Genomic DNA, 23,763 nt, shown 5'->3' on the forward strand with positions numbered 1-23,763 from the left:
AAGTGTTTTTGATTGTATGATGATGGGTTGAAATTCGGTTGGAATTGGAAGAATTTTGGGAGTGTTTTGCCGTGTAGGGATTATGAGGATACATGGGAGTTTGGCTCTCATTTTGGATGGTTAAAGAAACAAAGAGAATTATAGTTAAAGTAAAGTTGGTATATACACATTTATTGTTTGATGAAATGCCTAAGAGAAGTATGAGTATGAGTAGAAACTTTAATTTTATGCAACATTACATATTTGCATTTCATGAGTGCATTTAAGTAAGAATTCTAAGCATGAGCCATCCATATGCATATATTTGTATTTGTGTAATAACTTAAGAAAGAATAAAGAATTTTAAGAATAAAACACTTTAAGAATAAAGAGAATGAAAGAATAAGCACTAAAGAAGTAAAGAAAGAAAAAAATTAAAGAAGAGAAAAGAATAGGTTGTGCGATGGGGAACCGTGAGTGCTAAGAAGAAATTCCCACATACATGCCACCTTAATTGAGTGACATAAGAAGAAGAATTGTACGACCCGTAAGAGTGTATGTCGATGAGGGTTGTACCAAGAAGAATTCCTATATGCACGCCACCTTAATTGAGTGGCCTAAGAAGAAAAAAAGAATTTGTACGGTCCGCAAGAGTGCATGTAGATGAGGACTGTACTCACTCACACGGCCAAGGTTCCGAATCCATACATCAACCGAATCCGATCGGCAAAGAATAGGAAAAGAAAAGAATAAGAAAAGAAAGAATAAGAAAGAATGAGAAAGCTTGAACAAGCAAAGAAAAGAAAAACAAGAAAGAAAAGAGAAGCTTGAGCAAGACAAACAAGAAGAAAGGAAAAGAAATAGAAAGAAAAGAAATAGAAAGAAGAAAGAAGAAAGAAAATGCACTTTTATGCATTCTTGCACATGCATTTCATTCGTGCATATTACCATGTATTCCAGCATGGTTAGAAAGAATAGAAAGAAAAGGAAGAATAGAAAGAAAGAACAAAGAGAAGGAAAGAACAGCGAGAGTTAGGAAGAAAGAAAGAACAGTAAGGATTAGGAACAGACAAAGAAAAGAGAAAGAACTAAGAATGAAAGAAAGAAGAAAAGAATTAAGTAAGGAAAGAATCAAAGAAGGAGAAGAGTTAAGGGATTTACTTACTGAGCATTTTTATGCTCACCCCGTTGTTTTTCCATGTTTTTGCAGGAAATAGGTGAGCAGCGATCGGAAAGGAGTCGTCGAGCGGAGAGAATTGGCATTACTGTCCACCGTTGCTAAAGTTTTTGTATTTGTTATTTTGGTATATGTAAAGAATTATATTTTATAAGTAAAGAAAAGTTTGGGCCCAACTATTTTTCATATGCTAAGTATGTATGTTTTTATTGTATATGTTCTAAAGTATACTAGTAGAAAGAAGTCATTACAGCCATGTAGCATACTAACAAGTATTCTGTGAATGAACCGATGTCCATCAAATATGGATAAGCATCCATGATTATTGGATTGCTATTCATTTCAAATGGACTCCGTATATACGAAAATAACAATGGATTCCCGTCCATATTATATGGTTGGAAGTTCATTTATTATGGACGAACGTCCACCTCGAATAGACGCTGGTCTGTAGTTTAAATTATAAAACAATAAGAATGGACGCCCGTCCATATTATATGGATAGGCATCCATATTTAATGGACATGAATCACCTTGTTGAGGTCAAGAGCCTTAAAAGTCTCATCAGCCTTCTCCAGCCTCTCTTTCTCTTTACTCAAATTTTCTTTAAAAAGTCTATTGAACAATTCCACAAATGGGTTGCCACTACTCTCCCTATCAAGTTCTTTTAGCTTCCTATCAACCCTTTTTTTCTCTAGCTTTATGGTTGCTTCAATGGAAGGGTTCTTCATGAACTTCTTGAACTTCCTCATCCGTTTTCCAGTCCATTTCTTATTGTTGCTCAAGTTCTTCACTTTCTTTACTAGCCTTCACTTCAGTTCCATTTTTATCTCCACTTGGCTTTTCATTTGTCACTGCAATAGGAGATGATGAGGAAGTGAAAGTTTGTTCACTTTCTTGCTCTTCTCCAAGTGCACACTAAACAAGTTTCCTTCTACTCCATATTCAATGGACGCTCATCCTTTGTTTTTTTGCTGTTTGGATTACTAAAAAACCAAACTGAAAGCATGGATGTTGTGTGTAATAATTGGTTGAAATAGTTGAAGTAGTGTTGTTACTTCCAAGGTAGGATGCCTTTATTTGAGGAGCAGTAGACTTTAGAAATGGTGCTTTTAAAGCAAATTCTTTTATTCTAGCTTCAACTTCTTTTCCTAACCATGAGTCTACAAGGGATTTCTTCAACTTAAGAAAGCAGATTCTTTTTAAAAAAGATATTTTATTTGTGTCGATTTTAGATAGACGATTGTCCATTTTAGATGGACGGCCATCCATTTCAGATGGACGCCCGTCCATATAATATGGATAGACATTTATTATTTTCTTTTTAAAAATTTATGGACGGGTGTCCACGTGAGGTGGATGCCCATCTAGAGGAAATGGACTTCCGTCCATATAATATGGAAGGAAGGCCATTGTTATTGGACGGCTGTCCATCAAATATGGACACTTGTCCTAATTTGATGGATGACCATGTTAGAGTAGGTGCCCTAGAGCCAATCAATTATTGTAGAATTGACTCTCTAAAATAATGTTTATTAATCAATAAAAGGCAATTTCCTGATATATGATGTAAATCATAATTGTGTGTATTGATATATGTCTTTAGGATGGTACAACCGTGACAAGGGTATCAAGTGTTTTAAATCTTGAAAGTGAGAACCCTATGATTACATATGGTGACCATTCAAGAAATGTCTGGAACCCCAGTATTATTCAATGGTGGTGTATGTGATCCTTAGACTTGAGATCATCGGAGCGCCTTGTGCACCGATTAGTGTAGTTTGACACTAGCCCAACGTAGTTCTATTCAGAGCTATCAATACGGTAGTAATTGGATGCATCGAGAAGTGTATCAAGACTATGGTGGATTGACAAATGATTCATCACTCCTAGGTACGGGAGAAGTTATCTCACGGCGTAATTCAATGAATGGCAATGACACTAAAGTTGTGGCCACAGTGGGATTGAGTTGTTGCTCGATCCAATTTATTATTCCGGTCATTGGTCTAGTAACTGAATACAAAGATAATTGAGGTTGACACAATTTCTATACCTTAGCCTCGATGAGATAACAGATGATGAAATGATTTGATTGCACAGTAACCATATTGTTGATAGGCAAGCTGTTTCGCTGAATTCAAATCTATCGAGTGGCCATGATGCCTTGCTAGAGGCCAATCTTGGTTTGTGTTTAGTGAGACGATTGATTGGTGTCAATCACAAGACTACTCACTGCCGATATGATGAGGAGCATTTGGGTCACACACATAGAAGACATATTAAGGATGAATTGGTCAGGAAGGGTATTTTCGTCATTTGTGATGAAATGGTATCTTCGTCATTTATGATGGAAATAATATTTTTGTTTTTTGAGATGAAATGACATTTTGGTAATCTCACAGTAAATTAAATTTGCTTAGGTCATTGCCTATATTTAATTTCATATTGAAATTAACATTAGTGAGATTATGTATTTAAATTTATTCACATATATATATATATATATTATTTAATATTAATATTTGATGGTATTAATAAAGATACTATATGAATATGAAAATCATATTTGAATTCGAATAAGATGCCATGTGGATTATTACCTTGTTTGGTAATGAGGATTTACTATTCTAGTCTTGGAATAAGTTTATTCCTAACTAGATTAAGGTTTCAATTTTTGTTGCATATAAAAGGTAACTTAAAATTAAAATAAAATGAGAGAACACATTAATTAAATCTGAGCCACTCACCTCACTCTCTCTCACGTTTTTCACTTGGTGGATAAGAGAATTTTTCTTGAAGAAAAATTATGTATCCTTTTTTGCTTGTGTGTCTTGCTAGCACTTGAGACTACAAGTTGATCGCCATCTTGTCTTCGTGTGGATACCGAGAGTTCACTCTTATCTTAGAGTGGGAGCGATTCGTATCGATTGAAGGAGCCTCCAAACGCTGGTATTAAATCTAAAAATTTTATATTCAATATTATTTCATATGTAAATTACGTAAATCGGGTATAAAGTTCTTGGGTTCAATGTTGTTGTTAGGGATTTTTTTTTTCGCTGCGTAAACCCCATTAGTGACTAACAGTGGTATCAGAGCCTTCCTTATACCTTTTACGTTGTTATTAGACGTTTGGTTGAATTGATTTCGATATGTATCGATTATGTTATTGCATGATGTGTAAAAACTGATTTTTTGTGTTAAAAATCTGTTGTGGTTGATGTGTTGCTAATATGTTTTTTTTCTTTTTGCATTTGTTTTTTGGGGATCGAAATCAAATAAAACTTAATTCTGATCAGAGGAGGATGTTGCCTTGTAGGGTGGTGTGTTGCTGCTGTGTGCTGCCGTGCACTACAGCAACAAGAAGTAGCAGCAACAGTGCGCAAACGTGCGCTGTTGCTTCATAGATTGCCTGCTACTGCTGCACGCTATCGCAAGGGGAGGAGTGTTGGCCACATGCTCCAGCATGTGGCCTTGGGCTGTGTTGCCGCAAATGGCACAACAACAGCCTTGTGCAACTACACTAAGGCTGCCGCCGCACGCAGCAGTGACGCATGCGAATGTGCCGCTGCTGTCCTCTTGATTGGCTACTGTTTTGGGGCTGCCCCATGGTTGGCACTTGGTTTTTCAGCCAAAGGCCTAATCTGGTGTGCGTTAAAACGTGCACCAAATCTGGATTTTTTGGGCAGCCCACGTAGCACTTGGCCTCGGTTGGCACTTGATTTTTCAGCTAAGGGCCTAATCTGGTGTGTGTTAAAACATGCACCAAATTTGGATTTTTTGGGTAGCCTGCATAAAGATGCAATGGGCTGAATTTTAGGCCATGATTGCATTGTTATGTGATATTTTTAATCCATAATTTTCTAAAAAAGATGTTGCTGCATGTTAGAAACATTATGGAGGCCCAATTGAGTGAGACCCGATAACAAAGGACTAAAATAAAAATTTTAAAACTTGTAGACCTAAAAAACACTATCAAAATTCAAGGGGTAACCGGTAATTTACCAACCTAATCAAAATTAAATTTTGATTGTTTATGCATGGTGCATAAGCCTACGAACCTAGTTTAATTGTTTTGGGTTATGTAATTTAAAATAGGGCATGCGTGCCCTGCCTTTCTATAAACCTCCAATGTAACTTCTTTCTCTCATCTCATTCCCCCTTGAATGTAACTCAAGGTTTCTTTTCAATAATGTAAAATGTAATTTTATTTTTGAAAGTTGTGTAATGTTCAAGAAGAAGAAGCGCTGGAAGGGAAAGAGGCGAAATTACTTGAAGAATCCATTTCCTTTTAAACCTAGGTTGACCTACCGATTCCTCTTGACTTGAGGAAATGGGTTTTAGTTAAGGCTATGCACCAACACATTTATTTTACGCTTAGTATGCATGCTAAGGGTGTATGTTATGACTATAACATGCTAAGAAAAAATTGATGAGACATAAAATAAAAAAACCCTCAGCTGAAGTATATTAAGTCAAAATTGAAATGTCTTCCATCACCATGTCTTTAATCAAACCACTGTTTGTTGGAATCTCGTTCGCCAAAGCGAAGGGTACGCTTCTACCAGTGGGAGGTTAAAGTTCATTGGAGTTTTCCTTAATGGTAATGGGTCAACTTAAAATGATGAGTTTTGCTTGTTCGCCAAAGCGAAGGTTGCTAAGCTCTTCATAGGCATAGTAGAGAAATACACTTATTGTGTGTACGTGGCGACATGTGGTGTCCACTCTACTGACACTGAGAATCACACTTGAGGACAATGGCTTCGGTCATTGGTTTGTTGGCTTACTTCACATTTGAGGTTGGTAGTAGGAGCTATCAACTGATGTGGATTAAGTTTGTTGGCCTACCTAATCAACTAATTTTGGCTTGTTCGGCAAAGCGAAGGTTTGAAATGGGCTAGATGGGACCTCAGCCCATTAGGAAAGCCAACGGGCTTTCCCGAGTTAATAATGAGGGCTATTGGCTTGAGGAAAACAGTGGGAGCAATTATTTAATAAAAGGCCTTATTAAATAATAATAATAAACATTGTAATAACGTTTACTTATTCTACACTTGTAGATTCACTTAAAAATTGAGTGATATGAACCCATCATCACTACGACAAATCATCGAACTGGGAGACAAATGGAATGGTGAGAATTTCATTGATTGGTATAGAAGCATAAACAATATACTTTAGTCAAGTGATAGATTATACACCATTGAGCAGGCTTTGTCACCAGAGCCTGCTAATAGTTCTATCCATCATATTGGGTATATATATATGAAGCATACACATGTGCAAAAGCAGAATTGATAAGATACATTGTGCTTGCATCAATGTCACCATTACTGTGATAGTAGTGCCAGAATGTGGACTTAGCTTCTATTCTTCATTTTCTCTAGAGAAATGAGAAGTATATGGTATCTCGGTCATTGTTTAGATGCAGGATGGAAGAGGGTACCAGAATTGGCGATCATATACTCAAGTTAACCGAGTATATGTACAAGCTTGAGATTTTGGGATGCAAACTTAATGAGGGTTTAGCGATAGACCTAATATTACAGTCTTTGCCAGATTCTTACTCTCAATTTGTCAATGACTTCATTAAGGATGATAAGAAGAATACCCTTCCCAAGCTTTTGGATATCTTGAAGGCTACTGAGTCAGGCATGAAAATGTTAGAAACATTGACGTTGGTTAAAGCCAACTCAAGTGAGAAAGAAAAGGCTTAGAAGTCATTGGAAGGAACTGTTGTAGATAGGAAGGGTGTTTGTCCTCACTGTGGGAATCCTAGCCACTAGAGAAAACATTACAAGGCCTTCTTAGCAAAAAGGAAGAAGAATGCTACTTCTTCGTTAGGTACGTTCATGATTGAGATTAACTTCTCCCATCAACACCCTAGGTCATTGACACAAGATGTGGTACTCACATTTGTTCTGATGTGCAAGAACTACGGTGGAATAGATTGCTTGCCGAGGGAGAGTTAGACCTATCAGTTGGAAATGGAGCATGTGTTGCAGCATTACATGTAGGAACTTATTGTCTGATTTTGCCTACGGCCTTGTTACTTGGAACTTGTGGATTATTATGATTTTTCCTTAATTTCTAGAAATAATATTTATGTGTCCACTTAGGACAAGTGAGAATATTACTTTACTAATGGATTGTTGTCCTTGAGTATAAATAATATTCTTTATAGAACTGTTTCATAATAATATGTTCTTAAATAGACAATAAGGATATTCTCAAAATAACAACTATGTCAAGTATGGCAAGTTAAGTTAAACATACCCGAAGGAATGTGGAATAGTATCAAAACTCACCCCTCCGTATACATCCTAACACAATAGAGTGTCTAAAAGGAGAAATAAGACCTTACTTGAAATAGTTAAGTCCATGATGAGTTTTAGTGATTTGCTCACATCTTTTTAGGGTTATGCCCTAGAGACTGTGACTCACGTATTGAACCGTGTGCGGTCAAAGTTTGTCGATAAGACTCTATTTGAACTATGGAGTGGATGAAAGCCCAAGTTGTCTTAACTAAAGATTTGGGGTTGTGAAGCTTATATCAAGAAATTGACTTTGAACAAGCTGGACCCAAAATCCTGTAAGTATATATTTGTGGGGTATCCGAAGGAGACCAAATAATACTATTTCTACCACCTAGAAGAGCGCAAAAATTTTTGTCACTCGTACTTGTGTTTTCCTAGAAAAAGAATTTTTCCTAAGAAGTACTAGTGGGAGAAAAGTAGAACTCGATGAAGTTCTAAAACCACAAGATACATTAGACCAAGGACGGGAAGATGTGCCACAAGAGGTGGTTGAACATCGTGAGGAGGTCACTCCACAATCTATGGATCAAAGTGAACCACCTCAAGTAGCACATGAGCTATGTAGGTTTGGAAGAGTATGTCATGAGCCTGAGAGATATAGTTTTCCTATGACTCAACATGGTGACGTACTGGTCTACCAAGATAATGAATCCAGGACCTACGAAGATGTTATATCGGATCCAAATTCCGTTAAATGGCTTGAAGCCATTAAATCTGATATGGACTCCATGTACCAAAACTAATTATGGTTTCTGGTGGATCCACCTTAAGGGGTAAAACTCATAGGTGTAAATGGGTCTTCAAGAAGAAGACTGACATGGATGGCAAGGTGCATACCTATAAAGCATGACGGTTGCCAAAGGTTTCAAACAAATTCATGGTATTGACTATGAAGAAACCTTTTTGCTGGTTGTCATGATAAGTCTATTCGGATTATGCTTGCGATTGTTGCATATCACAACTGTGAAATTTGGCAAATGGATGTCAAAATGGCTTTCCTAAATGAAAATCTTGAAGAGGATGTGTATACAACACAACCCAATGGTTTCGTTCTTGATGGATAAGCTGATAAGGTATGCAAGTTGCAGATGTCTATTTATGGACTCAAGCAAGCTTCAAGGAGCTGGAACATTCGTTTTGATGAAGCCGTAAAAGAATTTGATTTTATTAAGGATGAAGATAAGCCCTGTGTTTACAAGAAAGTAAGTGGAAGTGCAATGTCATTCTTGGTGTTGTATGTCGACTACATACTTGAGATCGGGAATGATCTACCGAACTTGCAGTCAGTAAAGACTTGATTATCCAAGTGCTTCTCTATGAAGGACTTAGGAGAAGCAGCCTACATCCTCGGAATAAAGATCTATTAAGATAGATCATGTAGGTTGCTTGGCCTAAGTCAAATTACATACATACACAAGGTACTGAAGAGATTCAGTATGGAAGAATCCAAGAAGGGATATCTTTCGATGTCACATGATATCTATCTCTCCAAGGATACGTGTCCTAAAACACACGATGAGAAAGATATGATGAAGAGGATCCCATATGCGTTAACAATTGAATCCATCTATTATGTCATGTTGTATGCTCGGATTGATGTCTAATGTGCATTAAGCACTAACAGAAGATATCAATCAGATCCAAGTGAGCGATGTGATGTTGTGTACTCATATTGATGTCTTATGTGCATTAAGCACTTGTAGAAGGTATCAATCAGATCCTAGTGAGCGACACTGAATGGGTGTTAAGAACATCCTTAAGTATTTGAAAAAGGACTAAGGATATGTTCTTGCTCTATGGAGGGGAAGATGAGCTCACTGTAAAAGGATACAGTGATGCTAGTTTCCAAATGGATAAAGATGATTTTTCGCTTGCAATCCAGGTTATATTTTGTCTCAATAAAGCTGCAGTGAGCTAGAAAAGCTCGAAGCAAAGTACTGTAGCATATTCTACTACTAATGCTAAGTATATCGCAGTATCTAATGCAATTGTATAGACGGTTTGGATCAAGAAGTTCATTACTAAACTTGATATGGTTCCAAGCATTGCCGATCCAATAAAGTTCTACTGTGACAACAATGAAGCCATTGTTATGGCTAAGGAACCACGGTCTCACCAGTGATCCAAACACTTACTTAGTTGATTCAATCTGATCTAAGAAATCAATCAGAAAAGGGGATGTGCGGATTTGCATAATACTTACTAACCCGCAGTTAAAGTTTCTGTTGCAGCAAAAGCTTGATGGGCACTTAGGGTCATTTGGTGTTGAGTACATGAATGATTGGCTATAGTGTGAATGGAAGATTGTTAGAGTAGGTGCCCTAGAGCCAATCAATTATTGTAGAATTGACTCTCTGAAATAATGTTTATTAATCAATAAAAAGCAATTTTCTTCTATATCATGTAAATCATAATTGTGTGTATTGATATATGTCCTTAGGATGGTAGAATTGTGACAAGGGTATCAAGTATTTCAAATCTTGATAGTGAGAACCCTATGATCACATATGATGGCCATTCTAGAAATGCTTGTAGCCTCGGTATTATTCTGACCAAGGACACAGATAATATGGTAAGACTATCATAGTGTTGAATGACCATATCGAAAGACAGTGGCTGATCTCACTTGTCAAGGTTGTTTGCCGACAACTTGGTGCAACACATGGGTGCTTGCTGTAGGCAAGTTCACTGGACGGCCCACCAGAGGATTCCATATGGATGGTAACCCCAGTGTCTATGGAATAAATTCCCTAACGAATGGTGGTGCATGTGATCCTTAGACTTGAGATCACCGGAGCGCCTTGTTAATAAGAGCTTGAAAATACACATTTAGTTAGTGGTTTTTGGGGATTGATTGTGGGAAATTAGGCTTAATTTGGTAAAGTTGCTTAATATTTTCATAATTGCCTTTTACGGGATCACAGGTGTTTTTGAGTGTTTTTTAGGTTACTAGTGCTTAAATGTTATGCTCGGATGAAGAATCATGTTGGAAACGGAATGAGTGACGAGTGGAAACAAATAGATCAAGAATCTGAGTTGAATTGAAGAAGTTATGGAAGTTGAAATAAAGAATCTTCTAGATTACGTTCTAGCTTGAGCATGTCTCGGTATTTTGAGAATATCTTGACCTGTAGAACTCGGATTAAGACGATTCTTGGACCATTGGAAAGATGATTCAAAGGGCTACATTTCACATATTACCACTTTTCCAAATTTCATTTTTATCGAGTTCAAAAATCACAATCTCTGAAAAATAGTGGAATGATTGGGGAAGAAGGACAGCAGCTACTATGCTGCGACACACTTTTTCTAGTAGCTACTGTGCCGCAGCATAGTCACGGAAGTTACTAACTTGTTATCCATTTTTTGGTAGGAGAATAGGGTTAAGGGTTCTAAATCAAATAGAATTAAGAAAAAATAAAACCCTAACCTTTGTGGGATATAAATAGAAGTCTTTTAGCATTAGTTTGGGGATTCTTTGGTGAGAAGAAAGGGAAAAAAAATCTGCAGAGAAGAGAAGTAACAGAAGTTCTGGAGCTTTGATTCACAATATAGAGAAGTTTTCCTTGTTCTTTTCTTCTAAACTCATGATGAATGTTTTAATAAAGATGATTGTTTCTTTCATGTTTGTTATGAACTAAATTTATTCTCTAGGGCTAAGATGTAGCCCAATCTCTTGATTATGTATTGATCTTTGATTGTTAACTTTTATTGAGAATTCTTCCTAAGTTTTACTATTTTTCCTAATGCTTTTGATTCTTAAGGGCCCAAGAATTGAATGAACTAATGGACTAGGTTGAGATCGAGAGATGATACTTAGTTGGTCTACGGTAGTAAAACCATAGGTTGAGCGAACGCTAAAGATAGGTTACTGTGACTTTTGAGGTTTTGGTAAATTCCATAGAGCGTAATGATCTTCAATTGCTTAAATCTAATTTGAGATAATTCGGGTCAGTAATTAGGGGTTAATTTGATAATTGTTCGAGAGAAAGTTATTAGAAATTTAGGGAGTTTGACCTGTAGGAAGAGTTTAACAAAATTAGCATAAGAGATCGATGCATATGAATAAGAGTTGGTGTGAAGTCTATACCCTAAGTCTAGTCTTCTTGTTTTTATCCAAAGGTTTATTTTCATTACTCTCTTTTCAGTTTTCTTTTTAAATTCAATTGTTTATTTAATTTGGTTTTTCCTTGATAAAATTTGGATTGATCAAATATTAATAGGATAGTTTAACTGGTAATTGATAATAGTAATTCCCTTGGGTTCGATATCCGTATTTATACACTTTATTACTTGCACGATTTCGTATACTTGCAAAAATCGACAACACTTGTGCACTGATTGATGTAGTTTGACACTAGCCCAACGTAGTTCTATTCAAAGCTATCAATACAATAGTAATTGGCTGCAATGAGGAGTGTATCAAGACTATAGTGAATCGACAAAGGATTCATCACTCCTAGGTATGGGAGAAGTTATCTCACGGCGCAATTCAGTGAACGACAATGACACTAAAGTTGTGGCCACAATGGGATTGAGTTGTTGCTCGATCCAATTTATTATTCTGATCATTGATCCAATAACTGAATACAAAGATATCAAAGATAACTGAGGTTTACACAATTTCTATATCTTAGCCTTGATGAGATAACAGATGATGAAAGGATCAGATTGCATAGTAACCATATCGTTGATAGGCAAGTTGTTTCGCTAAATCTAAATCTATCGGGTGGCCATGATGCCTTGCTAGAGGTCAATCTTGGTTTCTGTTCAGTGAGACGATTGATTGGTGTCAATCGCGAGACTACTCATTGCCGATATGATGAGGAGCCTTCGGGTCACATACATAGAAGACATATTAAGGATGACTTGGTGAGAAAATGTATTTTCGTCATTTATGATGAAAATGATATTTTTGTCTTTTGAGATGAAAAGGCATTTTGGTAATTTCACAGTACAATTAAATTTGCTGAGGTCGTTACCTATATTTAATTTCGTATTGAAATTAAAATTAGTGAGATTATGCATTTAAATTTATTCATCTATTTAAATATTATATATTTTTTTTAATATTAATATTTGATGATATTAATATTAGTGAAGATAATATATATGAAATATGAAATTCATATTTGAATTTAAATATATATTCAATATTAATATTTGATGATATTAATAAAGATAATATATGAATATGAAAATCATATTTGAATTTGAATAAGATGTCACGTGGATTATTACTTTGTTTGGTAATGAGGATTTACTATTCTAGTCTTGGAATAAATTTATTCCTAACTAGATTAGGGTTTTAATTTTTGTTGCATATAAAAGGCAACTTAAAATTAAAATAAAATGAGAGAACACATTAATTAAATCCAAACCACTCACCTCAATCTCTCTCACGTTTTTCACTTGGTGGAGAAGAGAATTTTTCTTGAAGAAAAACTTTGCATCCTTTTTTGCTTGTGTGTCTTGCTAGCACTTGAGACCGCAAGTCGATTGCTATCCTATCTATGTGTGGATACCGAGAGTTTACTCTTATCTTAGAGTGGGAGCGATTCGTATCGATTGAAGGAGTCTCCAAACGCTGGTATGAAATCTGAAAATTTTATATTCAATATCATTTCATATGTAAATAACATAAATCGGGTACAAGGTTCTTGGGTTCAATGTTGTTGTTGGGGATTTTATTTTTGTTTTCCGCTGCGTGAACCCCATCAGCGACTAATAGACCGTTCATTCACATAATATTTGTTAGTATGTTACGTGGCTACGTCTGACTCAGATGACATGTTGGCCGGTACAAAAATTTGGTGTAAACCTTCAATGTCCGTAACATTATTGTCTAAAATATCAAGATAGGTCGCAAGGCAAAGACAACGTTCGTACCATAGTTATTTTAAAATTTTGTAATTTTTTATGTAGCATACCTAAAATGAATCAATTATATACGTAGTAATAAACTTCCATGAAGATTTTACAAATTCAACAATTAATTAATTATTTGACTACAGGATATCATCGGGAAATAAGAAAATACACATTGTAAAGAATTTCTACTAATATTTTTAGTATGTGACAAATAAATAATTTTTTTTTTATTTCTTATTTGACAGGTGATGGCATTTTTCCTCTCATAATCAATTGTCATCTGACTAACAGGACTGACACCTATGCATAAGAATTTTCTATATTTCATTATCAGATCTGGCATTAGTAATATAAACTTTGTTTACAAAATGAATATTATATTAGATTTATGTGAAAGAAATGAATATACATGTGCTTCATTGTTGTACAATCCAGGCTCTAGAACTAGTCGTCCCTTACCTTCTATATCTCCGCTTCAATGATCAGTAGGGTTGTCCATTTGTAATTATAGTAAGTTTCTTCGCTAGCTAGATTCTGGATATTGTAGCTGAATTTGTGTTTAAGAGTAAACGACTTTTTCTACTCAAATAATAGTTTATTGATACTTTTTCACCCGTATATTTTAAAAATACTACTTTATTATCCAAATTTATATTCTATTTCCGATTTTGGCATTATTGTAACTCCACATCACCACTATTCTCTTCTTTGATCATCATTAACCAAAACCCGTTAAACCTTACTACCATCAACCCTGTTAATCACCGATAATCGAGCGATTAAGGATTGCATAATCTCCCTTCTCAAGTTAAATTCTGATCAATCTCAACCATCAAAATCCAACCTTCCACCATCAAAAGATTCATCGATATTCCCTCTTCAAAAGCCCCAACAACATAAACTGAGTTTGCTCTCTGTTCACTATCAGAATATAAATTTGGATGGTAAAATGATATTTTAAAAGTTTGTAGGTAAAAAAGTGTCACTAAACCATTATTTGGTCGGAAAAAAGTCTTTTAACTCTATATTTAACGTATTGGAGAAGCCCTGTTACCAAGGCAAGCAAAACAATACAAGGATAATGACATATGATGAAATTATAAACACGCATCAGCTAGGTATTATCAAGAGAGATATATATTGATGGTAAAATAATCTCTACAAACAAGTTTAATACATGCAACTCTACTATTTCCGTAATGAATATTCTAAAGATAAAAATTATTGGTCCGATAAAAGTGAAAAGAGAAAAAGAAAAGGGTGACAGCATTACAGAACAGAATATGATTCATAATTTATACATAATTCGACTGTTTTTGTATTCATAAATAAAATAATACAAACCCTAAATATATACACAACCAGGTACAATCTTCTAATCAACATCCCAAATAATCAAACATGACTTCTGTCTTAATTTCAAAAAGCTAAACACCTTAATTAAATAGACCACAATAAATAAATGAGTATGTAATATTTTCAAGTGTAACGTTCGATAACTTCATTTCATAGGAAAACCATATTATTATCCATCTCAAATCTCATATCCTCCAGGTTTGAAGGCACCCCATGATCTTCCAAGCTGTTCCCTTGCAGCTCCATGTCCCATATGAACCCATACTCGTCATCATTATGTTCACCTTTGGTGCTAATTTCAGAGATGTGGCTGGTGTTCTTCTCTTGTGAAAAGTGAAGAAGATTTAGCATAGAATTAGTTGGACAATGGTTTTGATAGAGAGGAGTTGGCTGATATCCAAAAGGGATGCTTCTGTCAGTTGCAGGAGATACAGCTGAATTTAAAGAGGAAGCATTTGCAGTGGTATCGAAAATAAATTCCGGGCTGAGTTTGTTGCTGTTCTCGCCTTTGCTTTTGTGAAAAACTCTACACAACACCCAATCCTCCTGTGCTCAAAGAATTTAACGTACGAACTTAATCAGCACACAAGAAAACACAAGTTAAAAAACAAAAACATGCACAAAAAGGAGTTTATCATCACACTTAGGTGGAGGAAATTGAGTGGACAGCAGCCAGGTTCAGTCACTCACTTTCGTTCCAATTAATTTCCTTTTGGATGATTAATTCAGATTCTTTCTCGCAACATCTATTAATTTAGTAAACTCAATAAGGTGATAACACATGGCAAGTAGATGTCCACTTGAGATGATGGTAAGCTATTTCTAGGAACACCGTCACTTTCTCTATGTCTCTTTGCTTTCTTTAGAATAATGATGATAATGGTTAAAAAAGTAGAAATAGTACGAATTGAACAGACCTTAGGGGGCATATGTGGGGTCTCCAATCGAAATTCATGCATGATCCATCCTGTTTTGATTCCATTGGGTGCTCGGTTTCTGTAAAATACCAACGTCTTCCTCATTCCTACCAGCTCACGTGTTGCTGGATCAAGCACTGTTCGATCTTTTCCGGTAGCTTTCCAGTATCCAGATGTCGTTGCACGATTTGTTCGAAACCCAGTGGCATACTTTCGGTCCCGGAAACTGAAGAAGTACCACTCAGTTGCATTCAGCTTTGCCACCTCTTCAGTTGAGTTCACAGCCATATGAAAAAGAATATTACAAGTTAGATATAAAATTAAATAAAGTATCAATATATTCAAATAATTATAAACATTTGATATAGTTACATCAATCTAAATTTCGCATGTAACTTTGCTTTCACTCTACTGGAAAGATCAAACTAAGATGTGATATTCTTTTGTCTCTTATGATTATAATGTCAGTTTATGAATTAAAGGAAAGTTGAATTTCTAAGGGGGCAGGTTTAGATGCATACACTTAGTGAACTAATTGGGAGGTAGTGAGGAATGACGCCATGGCTTAATAGGGTGAGAAAAAGCTTCTACCTCTTCTGATATTGATTAGTTTGTTGCACAATTATGTATAGGCAGTCACTGGTGAAAATGATGAACATAGAACTGACTGACTGGGAAAGAGATACTCCAGGTAATTATAAGTGCTTTTACAAAGAAGAAATGGCCCAATTACTTACTTGAACCACAAGACAAAAAGTTCTTCAGTTCATAGAAAGACTTGTGTTTACAAGATTCATTTTTAATTTACTATTAGGCGTGTTCAAACGCCACCTCTTTTCACCATTATCACCTAGATATCCAGTCATGTTTGAAACCCACCAAAAAAGAAAGGAAAAGAAAGAAAGAAAAGGTACTTTCCGATTGAAAGTCCCTAATAATTCGGCCTTAAACAAAACTTTAATAAAGCAATTACTATGTGCTTGCTTGTGGAAACTTTTCCTATCGTGCTATAGTGACCTATGTTTACTTGAACAGCAAGCCATGTTTGGTGATGATATTCCTAACACCGTTTACACAGCGAGCCATACTTTAACAGGTTTGAAAGACTGTCATTTTAGTTTAACTTTATATATAAAATTCAATAGTCATGAATGGATTCACACGGGAAATTGCCGTGCGATTACATAGACACTACACCTACACTGCTTTGATCTGTTTACTCGTGATGGCAACCCACATATCGTTTCTAACTGGGGCCATCTACCTCAGCTATAATAATTATAGAATAACAAGCGTGCTTGTGGGTTTGTCTGTGTTTCTGTGTGAAACAGATAAGCGAGGAGAGGGATATAATATGTTGAAAGAAATGGTAGTTACGTATGAATGAATATATGAAGCTGATGTGCTGTGTATGGCACCTTAATCAGGAGTTACCGTTAAAGTAAATAAAAAGGATAAAAATTATCACCTATGTTGATATATATATATATATATATGTGAATATATGATATTATGTTATTGTCAAGGTTATTAAAGACATTCTTCCTTATTCTTTTTTGCCTGGCTATTTGACTCTACGTCTACGATTCTATATCAATACAGAAACCCAGTCTATAGCTAGTCATTTACCACTGAATCAAAACCTACGGATATTCACATCATATTTGAAAAGAGGAAAGGAATAATAACTTTGAGGGTTGTCTATCTTCATATACCGGGCCCGACTACTGGATAGGAATTGAAAACTTAAAATCTTATTGCAATTTCGGTTAGTATCTGTAATGAATATTCATGTTCTGCATTCTCTTTCCCTCCTCCTCACTCACTCTCTCTCTAATTCTCCCTTTCTCTGTATAAATATATAAGGAAAAGGGGATGACATAATCGAGTCCAAAGTTTTCTTGTTTTCTACCAACACTCCAAAAGATAAAGGCCGGACAAGCACAGAAAACAAACTAATAATCAATCTAAACAAAACATTCTTGCAGAAGGGTGTCACTGAAGCAAGTTTGGCACTAACATGAATTCAGATGAGTGAATGAATGACATGTCGTACTGAAAGAATTAATCCCTCTCTCTCTTTCTCATGCTCTCTCAAATGGGAATTGGGAAACATGCATGTTTGTATGTATAAGTTAGCTATCTAGATCCATCATGCACAACCATGTTTGTCTGCCTGATACAGAAACTCCATCAGGTGTTGTTCTCTGTATGTTTTAAAATTAGATACTAAATCACCAACAAAAGTGAGTGCGAAACTTTTATCATACACAGTGAACAATGATTAATTGTTTCAGTATCCATGACCCAGAAAGACAAGACGAAGAGTATTGATGATCACACACAGAAAACAATTAAGTAAATTAATAAGAAAAAGCCTACCAGGGAGCTGCCATGGCTCACATGTATGCAAGTCAATTTCCACCAAAGTTCCTTTAAGAACATCCTCATTTGCAATCTTTTTGTAAAGATAATGGCAAACCAACTCCTCATCACTAGGATAAAACCTAAACCCAGGAGGCAGTGTGGCTCCAATGTCTCTCAGGCCCATATTCATTAATTGTTTGAAAGTTGCAGGACAAGAGAACAAAAAAGAATAAAGAAAAATTGGGTATGGGAGGAGAGAAGTAATGTAGATGATGTAAAAAGAAAAGAAGCTAAAGGTATTTGGGACTTGAAATATAATATGGAAGAAGAGTATAAATATATATATATACTGTAAGGTTAGGATGACAAGTGCCTTTGGGAGTTAGAATTTCTTATAATATAATAGCAAAAGCCATGCTTGTGTAACCTGTTAGTTATAGTAGGAAGTTTCAAGAAAAACCAAAGTTACAAGAAATCTGTCTGCTGCTATAGCATATGGACAAACATCCAAACCAATTTATTAGCAGAGAAACCCTCCAAAACACCCCTTTTTAATTTATTTGTTATTTCGATATTTCTTTAATTATTAATTAATTTACATGTATACACACATAAGATTAGGAATCCCCGTGAAGCTTACAAAGCAACAGATCAAGGTTATAAACTAATAATAATTTAATTATATATTAGCCACTTTCACGTGGGATACACGGTTCTAACATTTCAACCAATTAATCATATATATTCATATGTTTACTTACCACTTATAAAGTTTCTTGTGGATTATTTCATTAATTTGATTAGTTCATACCGCCCATACATTGAATTTTCTTAATTACTCATAATAGAAGTGAGTTCAATTGATCTTAATTTATTTTTTGAAAACGGCTTTCTTCATAAGGTACATAGTTTTTGAGATTTAATCTTTGATTAGACAATATCATAAAATCTTTGAACGGATTCCTTGCCTCTCGCTGCAACCCAGCCCCACCAAAAACATAAAAAAATAAAAAATAAAAAAAATAATAAAAAATGAAATAGCCCTAAGGCTTGAATAATATAGAGAATTATTAAGCTAATTATTCCAAAAGAATACAGAAGGAACTAAAAAATAAGTGATGACAGTATTAATAATATGGTTTAAATTAAATATAACCAATATTACAAGTGAAATGGAAATATGTGTGTGCATAAAAACAAAGATGATATATCAGCTATTTGATTGCTTATGTGGAAATATATAATTAATTAATTAGGCAGAGGGTTATCCTATTTGATTGATGAGAGCTAAAACGCGGACAGCTCATAAAAATAAATAGCTGGAAAATGGGTATTGTTATATATCCTATCTGTTCGATTTTTGATCACAGAAGAAAACCTTGGATGGATGCAAAAGAATGGGCCATAAAAAAATTGTCTATGATCAGGGTCCACAAAGAAGATCAAGTACATCAGAGCCATCATTCATAGAGAGAAACTTATCTATATTAATTTGGTGGATTTTTGTTTTTGAGTGAGTAATGTTATAAAGGCTTTAATAATAATGGAAATATGGACAAAATGATATTTGTCGCAATATATATCATCTCTCACCATAAATAATTAGCATACTATTCAATTACAAACAGACGATGACTGGACTGGGGTCATCAGTCCATGTCACCACTTGAGATCCAAATAATAATTCAGTTCAAATTTCACTATACGAATGTGGCCAGACCCCCCCTATTAACTTAAATTAATTCAATTTTTATATACATATATCTCAACAAAATAGTCCCCTTTATTCAAGATTTTTCTTATATATGAGTAACGTTTCTTATCTTGTTTCATACTTGAGAAGATTGAAATCATTGCATGAGATGTTGGAAGTCGAAATTATCCGCTTGAGTCAGTCAACAGACAAGTCATCTGGTTTTCTCAAAGCCTGATGATTGAATAATTAAGAGTAAAATTTAAAAAAAAAAAAATTCCATAATTAACGGGAGAGGAATGCGGCGGAAGACATGTGATACCACAAAGAAAGGAACACGTCATAGGGGAGATGACGTAGAGAAAATTCTAATTAAAATAAACCAAGGAAGGAAAGGTAAGATACACAAATGATTGTGAGTTTTAGGATTAGGGTTTATTTCCAAGCAGGGAATTTTTGTTAGGTGTGAGATGAGCTGATGTTAGACAATGAGTGACGGCTTAATATTCCTCTGTTGAGGGGCCAATTCTTACCATTTTTCTCCCTTCTATTTACTTGATACTCTTCCATAAGTCATGGGCTCTTTTTGGGACATACCTGATTGAGGTCCATCTTCGTCTTTACACGCCGCGTGCCACGCATGCACTTAATGAAATTAATCCCGGTTAACATATGTATTACTGCTTTTCATTTTGATTTATGATCCACCAAACCAATCATCCTGTTCTTGTATATAATTATAATGTGGGATTTGTATTAATAATTATGGAGTGGGCCCAAACAATAAACATGATCCGGAGGCTACATTACATCCTCTCAAAGTACTGTAACCAACGAAATCCTGCCATACAATATTGGAGCCCACGTGGCATTCTCTAATGTTCATTGGCAACTTGGTTCTTAATTCGTGTTGGTGTCATAAAAAATCATTGCTCTGGCCTACAATTATTGATTTAATATTTATGTATACAAGTGTATATAAAAATAATTGTTTCAATGATTATCCTAAGATAAATTTTTTATGTATTTCCAGTTCCACGACGAGTTGACAGCAACATTTCTTTTGTGTTTACACCATCATTCATATGACACCAGTAATTAATCAGGGCCGTCTCAAGGTGTAGGTACGCTAGGCACTTGCCTAGGCCCCCCTACAAATAAGGTAAAAAATAGCTCAATTTTTTTTTAAAATATATTACAAAAATAAAAATAGTATATAATTTCTTATCCAAATAGATCCAATGGGCCAAAAAAATTAAAAAAAAGCTGGAAAGACTCAAATTTATTATAAACTTTTTACGTATATTTTCACCCAAAGTTTGATAAAATAGTAAGTTTATACCTCTGGTTTCATATATTTCAATTTGTACCCCTAAATCTCTCAAATCACTCATCCCCAATTCAGTCCTAAAATTCGACATTCACATAAATAATCTTCATTCCTCTTTCACCGCCAACTTTTTGGAGTTGATTCCGATCAATTTTCTCACCAAAATCGACCAGAATCATTACTTTATCATTTTTCAAGTGTTTTCCTAGCCTTGATAGCCCTCGATTTGACCAATTTTTTACGAATCTTGCAACCTAACTCCACCACACGCGACAACCATTTTCGGCCTTTTCGACATGTACCCGACGTTATTGGCCTTCCTCGACACCACCATCTTCCTCCCCTCAACCCTCTCACCAAAACCCCTATCATACCTCATCTGTTTACTCCGCCAATTGCTAGCCACCGATAACTTTTGGGTCGCGACTTCTCAAGGCTTTTCCGGTTAATCCTAGCATTGGAAATCACCCATTTCACCAACCATCGCTTCTCCAACATCTGCTCTCCAAAACCCCCCACCAACCTGACCCCGTTAGCCCGTCAGTTGTCGTCTCCTAGTGATTTTACATCTTAGAAGGTAAGAAAAATAAATTTAAAATAATTTTATTAATACATGTTTATATTATTAGAAGGACTCCAAAGTAACTCTTGTCTAAGGTCATAAATGTTTTTGAGACGTCCCAATAATTAATGGAAATGCAAGCCAATTATAACAAGCAAAAACATGTATAGTTACAGGAGAGATACGAGATGGGTAGTTATATATGCACTTAATTAATTAATTGGGAACTGCTTCCTTATTTGCAGCAAGAAAAGGCCATACTTTTGTTTAATGAAATGGCACATAGTTTTAATATTTGCCCTGAAAAGTAGTTTTGGATATATTTGGCGTTGGTGTCGGGCAAGATTAGCTAGTTAGCTTTTGCGCTTCGATTCCATGGACGCCTTTTGTCAAAAAAAGAAAAAGTATGTCGTTCCACTTTATACGCTTTTGAAATTTGTGTTATTCGATAAGATTTTTATATCTGACTCAGGCATTATACAGTGGTGTTTATAAATATCAGTTGAAGAAGAAAAAGAATCAATAATTAATCCATTTCCAGGCATATTGCCTAAATTAATGAACGGTTGGGGTTCAATACCAAATACAGATATATCCTGATATTCACTTAATGGCATGTTTTGAGCTCTTCCTTGAAAGGGCCATATTAGTTGTCTTCTGTATATAAATATTATTGGAAGTACATGAATTAATGAAATACAAATCTAAATAGGATCCATATTCAAACCAATTTATATTTATAGTATTCAAAGTTTAAACTTCTGTGACACCGAATACACAGTTTAAAATCTTTTCAATCACAAATATGCTCTAGACTTGAAATTATCAATTAACTCAATCATGACTCCAAATAGGTTTAATTTGTGATAGTATTCCATGTTTATCATAAGATTAGGGTTATTATTATATATAAAATGGATTTAAAGTGGGGAAGTCTAAATGACAAGATTTCTGGCAACAGGAAACTAGACACCTCTTTGTCAACAAAGCTATGTAGCATGCAATTAATGCAATGGGATTGTTCGGGATGGCCGCATCAAAGAAAATTTTCATACAGTGAATTTGAAGATGATTGGAAAAAAATGGCGCTCTCATGGCTATATGATTGATTAGTCAGACACACCACCAATTTCCAACTTTATGTCTTTTTAAACTTATATAAAATATATTTTTGAATAAAATTAAAAGTACCACATCAAAAGATTCGGATGATAGCTTCAAAACGTGGGAAATTGTTATCTACAAGTATAAGCATTGAGGTGCACGCAGCCATGGATGTGATTGAATTACAATATCATCAAATAAACTCCGGCATCTACAGTATTGTTAATTAATTTCATCTTTAATTATATGTTGAAGCAGACGATCCATCAACTCCTTCTTTCTTCCCTCAGAACACAGCTTTTGCAGCAATGGTGGCTATGGCTCGCTTCGCTTATAGGAGTACGTAGTCTACTGGAGATGTCGGCCAGTCCTTTCACTATTCATTCTGAAGACAAATTTGAAAAAAAAGGAGTAGCATATAGGATTTGACGGTATTAACGTTGCATGGTTCTTGTGGCGACAACTGGCTGGATTATATGGAGAAGAGAGAGAGAGGGAGATCGATGAGTGATGAGTAAAGAGTAGCTAGCGTGTCTGAGGGGCTGAATTGATGACTTACATGCCAGATTTTAATTATTTTTGCGCCGCAAACGTGTTCGAGCCACAACACTGAAAAAGAGATCACAAAAATATATAAGTGTGTTAAAAAAATAATTTTGAAAATAATATTCACCGTATATACATATATAAATGCATGAGTAACACATGAGATATAGTATATTCAGAAGAATGAGAAAATAAAAAAATATACATATATATATATATATGAAGAGTACACTGATCATTTTGGTATTGGATAAATCGGTAGAGATTAAGTGGATGAGATGGGTTTCTATTCATTATAGCTAGCTTGAAACGTATATGCATGATAATCACGAATGACTTTTTTTCTAATAATAATGAACCTCCTTTTCTCTTATGTATCTATCTAATCTAAATCGTCCTAGCTTTCTGGTTGCGTTTGAAAGCATGTTTAACTGAAAAATCTTTCTCTTTCATGGGTTATATGATCAGTTCTGGTTTTAGACTTTAGAGCACTAAAGGAGATTAATAGATAGCTTCTGACTCATGTTTATTTTCCCCTACTGTTTAA

At 35.1% G+C, this 23,763-nt stretch overlaps 1 protein-coding gene across 1 annotated transcript; it reads right to left on the reverse strand.

Annotated features, from left to right (window-relative positions):
* Positions 1–14,611: 14,611 nt before the first annotated feature.
* On the reverse strand, positions 14,612–18,341 carry LOC116143151 (NAC domain-containing protein 21/22-like). The gene is made up of 3 exons (XM_031428570.1): positions 17,997–18,341; positions 15,615–15,880; positions 14,612–15,243 (listed from the first exon to the last, which is right to left on the reverse strand). The coding sequence occupies exons 1-3, from the start codon at positions 18,169–18,171 to the stop codon at positions 14,848–14,850; spliced, it is 837 nt and encodes a 278-aa protein (XP_031284430.1). The 5' UTR covers positions 18,172–18,341; the 3' UTR covers positions 14,612–14,847.
* Positions 18,342–23,763: the final 5,422 nt, after the last annotated feature.

The sequence above is a fragment of the Pistacia vera genome, unplaced genomic scaffold, assembly GCF_008641045.1.
Source record: "Pistacia vera cultivar Batoury unplaced genomic scaffold, PisVer_v2 Contig426, whole genome shotgun sequence".
Classification (NCBI taxonomy): domain Eukaryota; kingdom Viridiplantae; phylum Streptophyta; class Magnoliopsida; order Sapindales; family Anacardiaceae; genus Pistacia; species Pistacia vera.